Source organism: Rhinoderma darwinii, chromosome 5 (genome assembly GCF_050947455.1).
Source record: "Rhinoderma darwinii isolate aRhiDar2 chromosome 5, aRhiDar2.hap1, whole genome shotgun sequence".
Lineage (NCBI taxonomy): Eukaryota > Metazoa > Chordata > Amphibia > Anura > Rhinodermatidae > Rhinoderma > Rhinoderma darwinii.
Genome location: NC_134691.1, coordinates 124,103,864 through 124,120,418, shown reverse-complemented (window position 1 = coordinate 124,120,418; position 16,555 = coordinate 124,103,864). Strand labels below are relative to the sequence as shown.

The following is a 16,555-nucleotide window of genomic DNA, read 5'->3' as shown; positions in this document are numbered from 1 at the left end:
ATGTACAACGACGATAAATTTTGTAGAGGTGGGTTAAGGCTGGGATAAACACAACACTTCAGCATTAGTGTGAATTGGGTGATCACTTACATTTTTTACAGTATGTGTTTTAAATAAGTTGATATGAGACCGTTTGATCAGATATTGTGTATATGTCTGCTAATGTCTATTTATTGTTTTGCTTTATTTATCTTTAATTTTACATTTGTATTTCTGTTATGATAGTCACTATGAAAGGAAGTGCTAATGTTCTTAAAGGGGTTATGTGGGGACCGAAAATTATTAGCAGTGTACTCATTGGAGTATGTGAGTACACTTGCTAATATACATTCCGGTCCCCCGTCGCGATATTTATGAGATTAATATAGATTTTTACAGTGCTGCCGGGGGACCGGAAGTCTAGTGGCACAGTCTAACTTCATGACGACACGAGTCGTCATCATGAAGTTAGACTGTGCCACTAGACTTCCGGTCCCCCGGCAGCGCTGTGAAATCTATTAAAATCTAATAATCAGCGCGACGGAAGACCGGTATGTATATTGGCAGTGTACTCACATACTGCACTGAGTACACTGCTAATAATTTTCGGTCCCCACATAACCCCTTTAAGAACATTAGCACTTCCTTTCATAGTGACTATCAGAACAGAAATAAAAATGTAAAATTAAATATAAATGAAGCAAAACAATAAATAGACATTAGCAGACGTGGTCTGAGTGAGTGGCTCCATTAAGTGCCGAGCTATCAATAGCAAGTAGAAAATATACAAAAGAAATTGGTCTGCTCACCACTCATTTGAAGTAAGGATGCCACATTCCATGTTTGATCACTGCACGTACAAGAGATTTACATCGAGAGTAGGTAGAAATCCAGGGAACAAAGTTAGAGGTCCAGCACACGATATGATATGAAAAAATACAAAACTGTTCTTTTTAAGTCAAAATTAAAACAAGAAGTTAAAAATCCCAGGGAGAGAGCGCCTACCCGTTTCGAACTTCTCAGTTCTTAATCATAGCTATTCTCTAGTGTATAGAGTCTGCTTTTATGGATCAGATGTTGGAAAAAAAAAAGGCAGTGGGAGTGCTTAGAATTAACCCCTTCAAGTTGATTGGCTATTGGCTACACAGTTTCTTTACACATTTTTAAGCAGCATACTAAACAAAATCACAAAAAAGGAGAGAATGCACAATGCAAACAATTAGATAAACAATATAAGTGTGACATTCTATTATATTAGAGTGTACAGTAAAGGAAATAAGTATTTGATCCCTTGCTGATTTTGTAAGTTTGCCCACTGTCAAAGACATGAACAATCTAGAATTTTTAGGCTAGGTTAATTTTACCAGTGAGAGATAGATTATCTAAAAAAAAAAAAAAACAGAAAATCACATAGTCAAAATTATATATATTTATTTGCATTGTGCACAGAGAAATAAGTATTTGATCCCTTTGGCAAACAAGACTTAATACTTGGTGGCAAAACCCTTGTTGGCAAGCACAGCAGTCAGACGTTTTTTGTAGTTGATGATGAGGTTTGCACACATATTAGATGGAATTTTGTCCCACTCCTCTTTGCAGATCATCTGTAAATCATTAAGATTTCGAGGCTGTCGCTTGGCAACTCGGATCTTCAGCTCCCTCCATAAGTTTTCGATGGAATTAAGGTCTGGAGGCTGGCTAGGCCACTCCATGACCTTAATGTGCTTCTTTTTGAGCCACTCCTTTGTTGCCTTGGCTGTATGTTTCGGGTCATTGTCGTGCTGGAAGACCCAGCCACAAGCCATTTTTAATGTCCTGGTGGAGGGAAGGAGGTTGTCACTCAGGATTTGATTTACATGGCTCCATCCATTCTCCCATTGATGCGGTGAAGTAGTCCTGTGCCCTTAGCAGAGAAACACCCCCAAAACGTAATGTTTCCACCTCCATGCTTGACAGTGGGGACGGTGTTCTTTGGGTCATAGGCAGCATTTCTCTTCCTCCAAACACGGTGAGTTGAGTTAATGCCAAAGAGCTCAATTTTAGTCTCATCTGACCACAGCACCTTCTCCCAATCACTCTCCGAATCATCCAGATGTTCATTTGCAAACTTCAGACGGGCCTGTACATGTGCCTTCTTGAGCAGGGGGACCTTGCGGGCACTGCAGGATTTTAATCCATTACGGTGTAATGTGTTACCAATGGTTTTCTTGGTGACTGTGGTCCCAGCTGCCTTGAGATCATTAACAAGTTCCCCCCGTGTAGTTTTCGGCTGAGCTCTCACCTTCCTCAGGATCAAGGATACCCCACGAGGTGAGATTTTGCATGGAGCCCCAGATCGATGTCGATTGACAGTCATTTTGTATGTCTTCCATTTTCTTACTATTGCACCAACAGTTGTCTCCTTCTCACCCAGCGTCTTACTTATGGTTTTGTAGCCCATTCCAGCCTTGTGCAGGTCTATGATCTTGTCCCTAACATCCTTAGAAAGCTCTTTGGTCTTGCCCATGTTGTAGAGGTTAGAGTCAGACTGATTAATTGAGTCTGTGGACAGGAGTCTTTTATACAGGTGACCATTTAAGACAGCTGTCTTTAATGCAGGCACCAAGTTGATTTGGAGCATGTAACTGGTCTGGAGGAGGCTGAACTCTTAATGGTTGGTGGGGGGTCAAATACTTATTTCTCTGTGCACAATGCAAATAAATATATATAATTTTGACTGTGATCTTCTGTTTTTTTTAAATATAATCTATCTCTCACTGGTAAAATTAACCTAGCCTAAAAATTCTAGACTGTTCATGACTTTGACAGTGGGCAAACTTACAAAATCAGCAAGGGATCAAATACTTATTTCCTTCACTGTATGTACATTTCCTCTTTAGATTAAAAGAGCCAATAGCCAATCAACTTGAAGGGGTTAATTCTAAGCACTCCCAGTTCCTTGTTTTTTTCCCAACATCTCTTTTATCCCCTAATGAACCCAAACGTCGTGGACGAATGCGCTGGGACACTTTACTAGGGAATCCTGATGGAGTACTATGGTTAGTGGAAGGGATTACCTCCTTGGGGCGAGTTCACCATTAATTAGGTTATGACCCTGTCTTTACTTATTTAGTCTGTACCCACCAGTATCCCTGTGTGCTTCACTCAATACCTAATATGTTTATTGTGGTACCTTCAGGTATTTAGGACCCATTCCATATTTTTGTGCGATTAACTTTGTTGGTTTTGCTTCAATTCTATATATTTTTTTATCAGATTACTGTGGCTCAGTGATATTTTGTTTTTATTACATAGCCCTTTGTTCAATCATTGACCAAGTTTTTTCCCCGCAATAGTTGAAAAATGTTGGGGTCAGTTTGTTTCAGTTAATCTGAAGGCACTTGCCCTCCGTTAGTTGAGACTAACCATAATACAAACCTATATTAGTAGGAAAGTTTTGAGAGGAATCTGTATACAGAATATGCTGCAGAATTTCTGCAACAGAAAATCTGCAGTTAATTCAGTCACAGAAGTCAGTTTATTTAGGCCATAAGCACAACTACCACCATAGTAGCTATTTGGGTCTTGCAGTCTTTGGAGGCCCAAAAGTATCCTTGGCACATCCGGCTCTGGAATACCTTGAATTATCTTTATGACCTGATTGACTGATTGAGACTCGTTATTTAACTTTTTACCAGAGACATGAGTCTTTGGAAATTATTTGTATTCTGTCTGTAATATTCTCTGTAGCATTTAGAGTTTAGATTGCTAAGATAAAGCACGCTGCCTGGATTCTACAACTACACGTGGTCCAAAATTCAAGTGTAAAAATAGGCTCAGTCATGCAACACAAGTCTAAATGATGCTCCAGATTAATGGTATCCAGTTTCCTTGTCTTCGCTTCTATAAAAGGGACAACATGACCTTATTTGTTCTGTGGACCCTACACCAATATAAGTAAACATATGTAGCCCTGGCTCTCCGTAGTCATTTTCATAAATAACAAGATAAGACTGCAAATCAACACAAGTGGCACTCCTGAAACACTGCTTGGACTAATAATACTACCTGGAGCTACAAACAGTTTCAATCTATTTTTAATTATTAGAACAAATTGAAGTTGAGAACATTTGCCAATCCCATGAGTATCTTGCACTGTTATTAATATGTAATTTTGATATTGGTCTCCGGAGTATTTATATAAGGGTTTAAGTAAGTCTATTTCCATAGACTAAAATAGCCATAGAGGGACAGTAAAAATAGATCCTGGGAAAGTTTGCTATAAAAGCCAAACTATTTTGATAGCTTTAGTTGCAGCCTACTGGTACTCTAGTAGTGGGTACTCTACTTTACTTTCTGTAGTGTCAGCATTTTTTGGATAGCAATAATAATAACAACAGCAATCATCTCGTCATTATCCATTGTGGCGTCATAATCTACAGAAAGCCCACTTTTGTATATTCCCCAGTTGTACTTATTGTAGTCATAGGAAAGGGTTCAAATCAAATATAGACACAAATATTTTGCCTGTTAAATTCACTATTCAAGTTGGTATTAGCTTGATTCATGAGACATGATATTAGACCACTCTTTGACCAATCACAATTACATCACAAACTCTGCACACCATTTGGAAAGGTGAAATAGTTCCCACAGTCTACTCCAAGGATCCATGTCATAGTGAATCATTGATAGCTTACATGTTAATGAACTTGGCCCAAAGCATGTCTATAAACTGGTATTAACAGCAACAATAAGATGAAATAGTTATATAAATAAATAACCAATAATAGGTAAATAATAAATAACTGAAAATACACATCTTCTAAGGGGATTTCTTAGTTTTCCATTTGAAATCTCCGATCTCTGCCTTCATTATAATCCATCTTTCTTGGGTGCACAGGGTGCAGGTGACTTGATGACCCAACATTCCAGTTCACATTGTCTCGATAGTCAATAGCCTTCTGAATGTCACTAGAGGATGCACGAGCAGTAGATGGAGTCATAGCCACTAAACACTGACAAGGGCTGCTGGTACTTCTTGCACGGCTCAGAGGAGTAACTGGAAAACGTCTGTGCACGAGACATCTTTGTTGTACTGAAACGGTTACCTAGACAGACCAGATTAGAAAACTCAATTTATACAAGCCAACACACACGTATTTATTTTACTTTACATTTCCTTATATCTATTTTTTATCGGGACTACTAGAAGTACAAGAGTGACGCTGACATGGCTTTAAGGACAAAGCCCATCATTATTGTATTTTAATCTACTTAAATTGATTTATTTTTATAGATGTATCTACTGTATCTAAAAATATATATCTATAAATGCTTTGTAGGTCAATAAAAGAGGTGGGGTGAACATTAGTGGACACTAGGGTGAACTTGTCAAATCAAAACATGTACCAAACGTGTATAGAATTAACCTTTCGATGCAATATATATATGGTGGATACAATATATGCATATTCAATATTCACCCAGAGAGATTATAGTAGATTCTAATGCAATATAAACCAGATATTGAATGCAGAAAGAATTAATACTTTATACTTGTCATAAAAGTATATATATTTAAAACAGCATGTTTTACGTTTATAGGTGGATAGCTCTGCACCACTTTTGATATTTGAAATATAAAAAAAGCAGAAAAAAAAAATCTAATCACAACAGTGGCCATAATTATATAATGTTCGCCTGAATAGTGCCAGTACAATTTTCAGTGCCCCCAAATATAAAGCAGTTTCCTTGCAATACTGTATACAGCAGCACCCTAAGACTATATATCAGTGCAATATAATAAACTATATGGGCAAAAGTATGTCTACAACTGACCATCACACCTATATAAGCTTGTTGGAGCTTATGCAGCTCCATTCTTCTCAGAAAGGTTTTCACAAGATATTGGAGTGTGTTTGTGGGAAATTGTGCCCATTCAGCCAAAAGAGCATTTGTGAAATCAGGTACTGACCTTGAATGAAAAGATCTGGCTCAATCAGCAATTCAATTCATTCTGAAGGTGTTTGATGGGGTTCAGGTCAGGGCCCTGTGGAGGCCACTCTAGTTCATGTTTTTATGGACCTTGTTTTGTGCAGTGGGGCACAGTTATGCTGGAACATTAAAACTGTTGCCACAAAGTATGAATAATACAATTGTCTAAAATTTCCTTGTCTGCTGTAGCATTAAGATTACCCTTCACTTCAAATAATGGGCCCAGCCCAAATCTTGAAAAACAGCCCCAGACCATTATCTTTCCTCCTGAAAATTTTACAGTAGGCACTATGCATTCCGGTAGGTAGCATTCTCATGGCCTCTGCCAAATCCAGACTACCAGATAGTGGAACGTGAATCATCACTCCAGTGAACAAGTTTCCACTGCTCTAGAGTCCAGTGGTGGTGTGATTTACACCACTCTAGCTGACGCTTCTTTTCAGATTCTCAGCAGAGAAGATCCTCTAAGCAGGCCCATATTTGCCATTAGTCACTGGGGGTGCAGCGCCTAGGGCATCCAGTAGAGGGGGCAGCTGCAGGATGCTTTTTTCCCCCCTAAAATAAATAATTAACTGTGGTCTGACTGACCGACAGGCAGGTTACTTCCATGGGGGCGGGGGGGGGGGTGTGTGAAGTCTCGGGGCAAAGTATCTACTAGCGCATATATGGACAGTGGCTTCAGGGGTTACCTTCGAGCTGCTATCCCCAGGGCAAAGCAGCAGCTAGTGCACTTCCCAGGGACTCCAGCAATGCTCCTGATGTCATTGTCCATACATTGTCAGGAGTTTCCGATCACTGGAGTCCCTGAGCAGAGCATCAGATAGCGCTCTGCCTGGCAACTTAAGGAATGCTCCTGATGTCACTCCCCATATATGGACAGTGACACCAGGAGCTTTTCCAGGGCCGGAGTCCGAGCAGAGCGTCAGCTAGCACACTTGTCAGGGGCTCTCAGGCCTGGAATACCGGGGCAGAGCCTCTATTAGTTCTCTGCCCATGGGATTCCCCATATATGGGCAGTGACATCAGGAGCTTTCCCTGGACCAGAGTCTCGGGGCAGAGCCTCTACTAATGCTTTGCTCAGGGATTTCAGCACTGCTCCTGACATCACTGCCCATATATGGACAGTGATGTCAGAAGTTCCTATCTCTGGAGTCCCTGAGCAGTGCCTCTATTAGCGCTCTGCCCGGGGACTCCAGCCAGGGCCGACCTTAGGGGTGTGCAACCTGCACGAGTGTACAGTGCGTTGCACCGTCCCAGCATCTAGGGGACACCACTGGGCTCTGCCTCTGCTTTGTCCTCTGCTGTTTGTTACAAACATGGAGGAAACAAGAGAAGAGGAGGAAGCTTTGCCCACAGCCCACACCTGCAAGAAACCTGTTAGCCTGTCAGCAAGGAGACATGGTTAGTGCCTATCTGTGTATATGTGTCTGTATTTGAATGTGAATATGTGCCTGTGTGTATCCAAAAAAGAGAGATAGAAGCAGCACTCAAAAAAACTCTGGTTTATTCATCCAGCATGCTGGATGAATAAACCAGAGTTTTTTTGAGTGCTGCTTCTATCTCTCTTTTTTGGATACAAGTTTGTGCAGGGAGAGGTCACTCCCTGTTTGAAAGCTAAGCACCAGCCTTAACAGGCAAGGAATCACAGTGCTGCTCCTACCATTGATTTGTCTATGTGCCTGTGTGTATATATGTGTCTGCATGTGTATGTATGGCTGTGTTAGCGTGTATATGTTCCTGTGTGTGTGTGTGTGTGTGTGTGTGTGTGTGTGTGTGTGTGTGTGTGTGTGTGTATATATATATATATATATATATATATATATATATATACTGTGCAGCTACTGGACAGTGCAGAAACTGTCAGGTTTTTAAGCAACCAGAGAGCATGTACAGCAGAGACGGTTTTTCTCTGCTGTTGCTTGGGTGTAAGGCCCGGAATAGGACCTGGTTTGCTGGAGTGTGAAAGAGAAGGGCGGGCTTCCACTCCATACAGACAGTCCATGTCTTGGGCTGTCTGATGAGCCTAAGTAGGCTTCACCTGAGGTGGCTCTTTAATTGAGGTGTGTGCTGTTCACACAGGGCTCTCAGTCTGGGGAAGACAGGCATGCTAGCCTGTGAGAGTCACCAACGTGTAAGGTACAAACTGTCTATGTTTTGAGGTGCTGGGCACAAGGCTCAGTGTCTCGTAGTGAGGGACACTGAATGTGTTAGTTAGAGGCTGGACGGCCTAGGGTTTATTTTGTATGTTTTTTGTTGTGACACTGCTTGCTGTGGTGAAGACAATAAAGCTAGCTGCGGCTGGTTTAAACTTTTATTCCATGAGTTGGAGTGAACTTTCTATGTGTGCCAACCATCTCACCCGGGAGATGGCGATCCTGTGAGCTAAGTGATCCCCAAGTTGTCACAATATATATCGTATTTTTCCGACTATAAGACGCAGTTTTTAGCAAGAATAAATCTTGCTAAAAAGTCTCTGCGTCTTATAGTCCGCAGTCAAGGGACCCGGCATCGCCGGGCGCCATGACCACTTCATTACTTAACCCCTTCCCGACCCATGACGTGCCGGCACATCATGGAGCTGGAGGGGGGTTATGTATGGAGCGGGCTCATGCACTGAGCCCGGTCCATACACTGCAGGTGTCAGCTTCTAACACGCTGCTCTAACGGCCAGGAACAGCAATTTCGCTGTTCCTGGCAGTTTAAAGGGGTTGTGCCATAAATCACATGTATCCCCTATCCACAGGATAGGGGATACATGTGTGATCAATAAGGAGAACGGGGACCGAAAGTTACCAAGACCACTGCAGGAGAAGCTGTGACTTCCGCGTTCTGTGTCCGGCAGCTTCATAGAGATCAATGGGATTCTTCTGCGCATGATCTCTATGGAGCTGCGGAACAGATAAGACGGACACAGAACCCAGAAGTTCAGGCTTCTCATGTAGCGCTCTGGGTGACTTTTGCTCCCCTGTTCTCCTTATTGCTGTGGGTCCCAGCGGTCGGACCCCCAGCGATCCCACATGTAGCCTCCATCCTGTGGATAGGGGGATACATGTGTTTTATGGCAAACCCCTTTAACTAGTTAAATGCCGTGGTCAATAGCGACCGCGGCATTTATAGGGGTTTTTCTATGAAGGACATTTATGACATATCCACAGGGGACTATAGGGGAGCCCTATCTACAGGGGACTTTACAGGAGGCCATATATACAGGGGACTTTACAGGGGCCCTATCTATAGAAGGCCCTATCTACAGGGGACTCTACAGGGGACACTATTTAAAGGGAACTCTACAGAGGGCACTATTTACAAGGGACTTTACAGGGACCACTGTCTACAGGAGGAACTATTTACAGCCTGTAGACTACAGGGTGCACTATCTACAGGGAGCACTATTTACAGGGTCCAATATCTACAGGGAGTATTATCTACAGGGGACACTATGGGGGCACTATCAACAGGGGACTCTATGGGTGCACTATTTACAGGGAGCTCTATGGGGAGCACTATCTACAGAGGACTGTATGAGGGATCACTATGTTTACAATGGGCAAACAAAGGATGTACTTTGATCTGCAGGTGAGGAGTAAAGGCTGAAGTCCACTTTAAATAGGCCACCAGGACCAACAACATCCAGGAACACAAGTTGCCTTAGCAGCCCATTACTAACGTCCTTACAGAAAAGGAGGGCGACAGCAGATTCCGCAGCTGAAGACAGGAGCAGAAGAGAGGTGCCGCTGGAGCTGGGTCAGATAAGTGTCAGCTTCCCATTGCAGATGGTGATTTTAGGCTTGAGTGCAGCTGCTCAACACAGTTATTGTGCTGATGTCACTTCCAGAGGCAGTGGAACTCTATAGTAAGTGATTCAACAGAGGATAGATGATTTCTATGTGCCATGCTCTTCAGCACTTGGTGACCCTGCTCTGTGAGTTTGTGTGTTCTACTCTTTCGTAGCTGAGCTGTTGTTACTCCTAGATGCTTCCACTAGTGGCGTAGCTATAGGAATCGCCATGGCACCCTGCACCACGTCCATCCACTGTTACTGTAGTAACTGGAGCCTATGTAATAAACTACATGGGCCACTGCTACTAAAGTAACTGTCATGGGTGCATGCATAGGGGGTTTCCGGTTGCCCAAAACCCCTCCTGTGCCCATGGCCGGAAGGCCCTTACATAACAGTGGCATCGCTAGCACCTGGCATTGGCCCGGTTCCCCCGGCCGACTGCCACATTTAATTGTATCTGCATCTTCAGAACGCAGATAAAATTGAATACTATGGTGGAGCAGGGAGCCTGCTCCTTGCTCTGCCATTCACTGCAGCCTATAAGACACTGGGACAGGATCCCTGTGCGTGCCGGTGCAATCACGTCACTGGATCGTGCCAGCCTACACTAGGATACTGTATCGGCATCTAATAGACTGCAGGACTGAGGAGGATGAAGGAGCTACATTCTTCGCAGGAATGGGGCTAGGTGAGTATAAGTATTTTTTATATATTCGGGGGCACTTAGGTACTATCTACAGAGCGCATCTAAAAAGGGGTTGTTTGGCACCATCTACAGAGGGTACTATGGCACTATCTACAGGGGCCGTGTGCCACTATCTACAGGGGTCACTGTGGCATTATCTACAGGAAGCAGCGTGTGACAATATCTACAGGGAACTATGTGTGGCATTATCTACTAGGGCACTGAGGCACTATCTACAAGGAGGATGTGTGGCACTCTAAACAAGGGATGTGTGTGGGACTATCTACCGGGGCCTGTGTGTGGCACTATCTACCGGGGCCTGTGTGTGGCACTACCTACAAGAGGGTGTGTGTGGCACTATCTACATGGGGGGGTGTTTCTATCTAAAGGGGGATGTGTGACACTATCTACAGCAGGCGGTCTGACACTATCTACAGGGGGTGTGGCACTATCTACAGAGTCCACTGTGGAATTATCTACAGAGAGCACTGTGGCACTATTTAAAAAGGGGTGTATGGCACTATCTACACAGTGCACTGTAGCACTATCTACAGGGTACCGTGTGGCACTATCTTAAAGGGGCTGTGTGTGGCACTATCTACAGGGGGCACAGTAACATTATCTACTGAAAGCAGTGTGTGGCACTATCTACAGGGGGCACAGTAACATTATCTACTGAAAGCAGTGTGTGGCAATACCTACAGGGAGCAGTATGTGGCACTATCTACTGGGGGGCACTGTCGTACTATCAACACGGGCTGTGCGTGGCATTATCTACTGGGGCACTAAGTCACTATCTACAGGGGGCAGTGTGTGGCAGTGTCTACTGGCGGCAATGTGGCTCTATCTACATAGGCTGTGTGTGGCGCTAACTACAGGAGACAGTGTGGGGCAACATCTACAAGGGGCACTGAGTGTGGCACTATCTACACTGGTGGATACATGCAGACCAATACTTGTAGCATAAAAAACAGAGGGTAGCGGGAGCTTGATGAAAATAACTTGGTTTGAAAAGTATGCGTTTGGAAACCCCCTTTAAAAATCCTGCATTTGCCCCTGACAGTATACTTACCGACCTTGTTCCTGAGTTGGGTCCGAGCTTTCAGCATCACGGCATCACAACGTTATGTGCATAACGCTGTGACGCTGTATGGCGTCAGGACCCGCACTGCGCCTGGAGTCGAAAGATGACCCGGCTCAGGAGCAAGGAGGTTAAGTATCAGAATACTGTCTGATGTGGTCCTGTATCTAAGCATACCATGTGGTTGGCTTAGATACAGGGCAGAGCAGACAGTATCACACATGTCTGCTGGCAATAAAGAGAAGTTGGGGGCCCATAAAGGACTTTTGCACTGGGGCCCATGAGCCTTTAGCTACATCCCTGGCTTCCACTTAATAATAATAATAATAATAATAACACTTATAGTTGACCGGGGCAGATCTAGCATATCAGAAATTTTGAAAACTGACTTATGACAAAGCTGGCATCCTATGGTAGTGCCGCGCTTAAATTGCTTTGCTCTTCAGTACGACCCATACTTCTACCAATGTTTATCTCTTTAGATTGCATAACTGTGTGCTTGTTTTTATGCACCTGTTTGCAGCTGATGTGGCTGAAACACCTGAACTCAATAAATAGGGGTGCCCACATACTTTTGTCCATATAGTGCACCTATTCCAGGGGCCTCAACACGTGGCCCCTGAGGCTGTCATCTGTGGCCCGCGGGGCACTGTAGCTCCCTCGGGAGAGGAGAGAGCAGGCCGAAGGAGGAGTGCGCCGGCGCTCCTTCATGACGTTCCAGAGCATAGCTTATACTAGCGCTCTGCTTCGGGACTCCTGCTCTGATGAAGCCCCTGACATTACTGTCCATATATGGACAGTGATGTCAGGAGAAGAGCTGTGGTCCCAGTCAGAGTGCTAGAATTGGCTCTGCTCCTGGACTCTGGCTGGGGAAGCCCCTGACATCCCTATCTACAGAGGGCACTGTGGCGTTATCTACAGAGGGCACTGTGGCATTATCTAGGGGGGTGTGGCATTATCTACAGAGAGCACTGTGGCATTATCTACAGAGTGCACTGTGGCATTGTCTACAGAGGGCACTGTGGCATTATCTGCAGGGGGGGGATTTTCTACAGAGGGCACTGTGGCATTATTTACGGGTTGGTGTGTGGCATTATCTACAGAGTGCATTGTGGAACTATCTAAAAAGGGGCTGCCCAATCTTTATATTCTTGTGTCTACCAAACGCTGCCAACTGAGCAGCTAGACTGCATTTCGTGACATTTAAACCTGAAAACTGGATTGTTAAAATAAGCACATGGAGCAAACTCGCAAATTTCCGTTAAGTTTAAAACTAGCGCTATTATTATAGTAATGTAGTGTTATTATAGTAATGTAGTACTCATATAGTAATGTAGTATTGTTATAGTAATGTAGTATTATTATGGTAATGAAGTCTTGTTATAGTAGTTCAAATAACGAATTGATTAACAATACTCTTGTATTGTATCAAATGTGAAAGTAATGCGGCCCGTCAACTTCACATTTTTTCTATGTGCGGCCCATTTATCCGGCCGAGTTAGAGACCCCTGACCTATTCCACTGTTCTCTGTTATGCCTGCAGTCACTGACTGCTGGCACGTCCCACTTACCGGCAGCCACGACCGCAGGACTGTATCTTCATGTTGGCGTCTTCCTCTGCAGAGACGTCGACACACACGGCTCTTCTGTGCTCTTCTGTGTCCTGTAGGCTGCGCGCGCCTGCTCACTCCTGGCCATAAAGGGCCAGCATGTGCACCTGTCCAAAGTTTTCCAATCAACCCAGTAACACCCTAGACTTTAAAAAGGGCTTCTCCTTTCCTCTCCTTGCCTGAGCGTCGCTTGTATTCCTGTGTTCGTTTATGCAAATGGTCGCTTAGTTGTATCCTGCTCCCAGTGTTCCCGTATCTTGCTTCCCATATCCTGTATCCTGTTGCTGTGTTTATTTCTGAGCCTGAGCCTGTTGTTGGAGTTCTGTGTGCCTCATCTGCCATGTCTGGTGTCATCTGCCACATCTGGTGTCATCACCACATCTGGTGTCATCTGCCACACCTGTTGTCATCTGCCATGCCAAACATCATCTGTGTAACGTGTCTGCTACTTCGAGTAACTGCCAGATCATCTCCCCAGGTACTCTTATCTGAGAGACTGTTATTGACTGTTGTTTGGTCAGCTCCTTCTCCGCTATGGCAGAGTGGCCTAGTGGGTTCACATACCACACAGGCGTGACAGTACGCTCAGGCCATGGACCCTGTTGGTCAACGAAAGACCACGACGGCATACCAAGCGATGCAAGCAGACATGCAAGACCTTCGGTCACAGCAGGATCAGCTCCTACAGGCAGTGAACTCCATCACGCATCGATTGGATGTTTCTGCTGCAATTGCCACGGTACCTCCTGCTGTTGCTCTTCCTGTCAGTCCTGATTTCAGAATCTCTCAGCCGCTACCACCTCGTTACGACGGGAATGCGAAGACCTGCAGAGGTTTCATTCAGCAATGCCAGATCCACTTCAAGCTGCACGCAAGTCTGTTTCCCTCCGAGGAGACAAAGATCGCCTTCATCATCTCCCTCCTCTCTGGCAAGGCCCTGGCAGGGGCTAATTGCATATTGAAACGTGAGGGTCTGGAGACCTCCAATTTGCAGTTGCTTCTACTAACTTTCTGCACTGTCTTTTAGGAGCCTGGTCGGTCATTTTCCGCAGCTGCATCTCTTCTGACCCTCTGTCAAGGAGAAAACATGATTGGGGAATATGATATCCAGTTCCGTACCCTGGCAGCTGAACTTACCTGGAACAATGAAGCTTTAGTTGCTACATTCTGCCAAGCACTGTCCTCGCAAAGAAAGGACAAGCTTGCCGCTTATGACCTCCCATCCTACCTGCATTCCCCCCATTTTGTTGGCGACCCGGATCGACATGAGAATCCAGGAACATGCTCAGGAGGCCCGCCGAGACAGAAAGCTCCCCAGACTGGCACCCAAGTTCCAGCAACCTCTACTGCTCTCTTCTGTTGTTCCACCTGAAGAACCCATGCAAGTGGACCGACTCAAATTATCCAAACAGGAGAAACAGCAAAGACGCATTTCTGGACAATGTTTGTAATGCGGCCACGGGGGCCATTTTGTGCGTCGATGTCCTCAGAAGCCGGGAAACTTCAGCACCTAGGGTTGGTTAGAGAGACAGCCCTAGGTGGAATGACGCCAACTACCAAATCCTCTCCCAAACTGTCCATTTCAGTGACCATTGTTACTGGTGAGAAAACACGTCTCTGCCTAACTGCCTTCCAGAACTGCTGTAAATTTTATTCAGCAAGATCTAGAAGATCGTCTCCATTTGCCCACGGTTCCTTTGGAAAGACCCCTGGCAATCGCTTCTGTGAATGGGCAACCTATACTGTTCATGACAAAACCACTGAGACTTCAAGTCGGAATCCTCCACGCAGAACAGATTGACTTCTACGTCCTGTCTAAAGCCGTCTAAAGCCGTCAACCCTATTCTGCTGGGCCCGCTTCGTTTACATGCTTTCGGTTCTTGACTGGTACTCCAGAGAGGTCCTCCAATGGGTCTCCAAGTGTCTCCACCGCTGTCTGACACAGGTTCGTCCTATCCAGTCTTCTCTGCCTCAGTCACTCTCTGGACTACCCACACACTATGCTGGTTTCGCAAACTTCTTCAGTAAAAAGGAGGCAGAAGTTCTTCTTCCTCATCGTTCCTACGATCGCCCTATTGAACTGCTCCCAGACGTCTCACTTCCTCGTGGACAGGTATATCCTCTCTCCTTACCAGAGACCCAGGCCATGTCGGCCTATGTCAAGGAGGACCTTGAGGGGGGGTTCATCGGGAAGTCTTCTTCTCCTGTCAGAGCCGAGTTCTTTTTCGTTAAAAAGAAAGATGGATCTTTTCGACCCTGTATTGATTACCATGGTCTTAACCAAATCACGGTCATGAACAAGTGTCCCTTGCCGCTGATCTTGGAACTCTTTGATCACATTCGTGGAGCCAAGATTTTTACCAAGCTGGACTTACGCGGGGCTTACAACCTTATCTGGATCCGTCAAGGTGACAAATGGAAGAATGCATTCAACACTCGAGATGGACACTATGAGTATATTGTGATGCCCTTTGGTCTGTGTAATGCTCCAGCGTTATTTCAGGAATTCGTGAATGACATCTTCCGGGATCTCTTCTATGTCTGCGTGGTGGTATATTTGAACGACATCAAGATTTACTCACCAGATCTGATGACCCATTGGAAGCATGTTCGTCAAGTCCTGTTGCGGCTAAAGGAGAATCATTTGCATGCTAAACTTGAAAGGTGCATATTTGAGAAGAATTCTCTGCCTTTCCTGGGCTACATTGTCTCCAATCGTGGACTCAAGGTGGATTCAGACAAGTTGAAGACTGTCTTGGGGTGGCCACATCCTCAGGGCCTTCCGTCTATATAGCAATTTCTAGGATTCAAAATATCTACCGGCAGTTTATCCCAAACTTCTCATCACTAACTGCTCCTTTTTCCGCCCTTACTAAGAAGTGGGTGAATGCCAAAGTGTGGACCCTGGAGGCAGAGTCAGCGTTTTTCAGCCTCAAGAGTGCCTTCACTTCAGCCTCAATTCTTCACTATCCTGACGCATCTCGACAGTTCTCTTTAGAAGTTTATGTTTCTTCTGTTGGTGCAGGTGCACTTCTTTTTCAGAAAAAAAACCAAGTTAAGGCAGTGGTCTGTTGTCATCTGCCATGTCTGGTGTCGTCTGCCATGTCTGGTGTCGTCTGCCATGTCCGGTGTCGTCTGCCATGTCCGGTGTCGTCTGCCATGTCCGGTGTCATCTGCCACGTCCAGTGTCATCTGCCACGCCAGATCATCTCCCTAGGTACTCTTATCCGAGAGACTGTTATTGACTGTTGTTTGGCCAGCTGCTTCTCCTCTACGGCGGAGCGGCCTAGTTGGTCCACATACCCGACAGGCGTGACATTCTCCTGCTCCTCGCTCCATTTGCTGTCGCAGAGAAACATTTTAGCACCGTATCATCTCCTGTTCACATGTTATTTTCTCTTCTTATGAGACTACTTCTATTGGCACAACACATTCGACAAATA

The 16,555-nt window shown here is 44.8% G+C and overlaps 1 protein-coding gene across 1 annotated transcript in view; it reads right to left on the bottom strand.

Annotated features, from left to right (window-relative positions):
• Nucleotides 1-2,799: 2,799 nt before the first annotated feature.
• DOK6 (docking protein 6) overlaps nucleotides 2,800-16,555 on the bottom strand; it is a 600,408-nt gene continuing 586,652 nt past the window's right edge. The window contains exon 9 of the mRNA XM_075828380.1: nucleotides 2,800-5,069. Coding sequence (XP_075684495.1) covers nucleotides 4,797-5,069 — 273 coding nt within the window. The 3' untranslated portion in view covers nucleotides 2,800-4,796. The remainder of the gene's footprint in view (nucleotides 5,070-16,555) is intronic.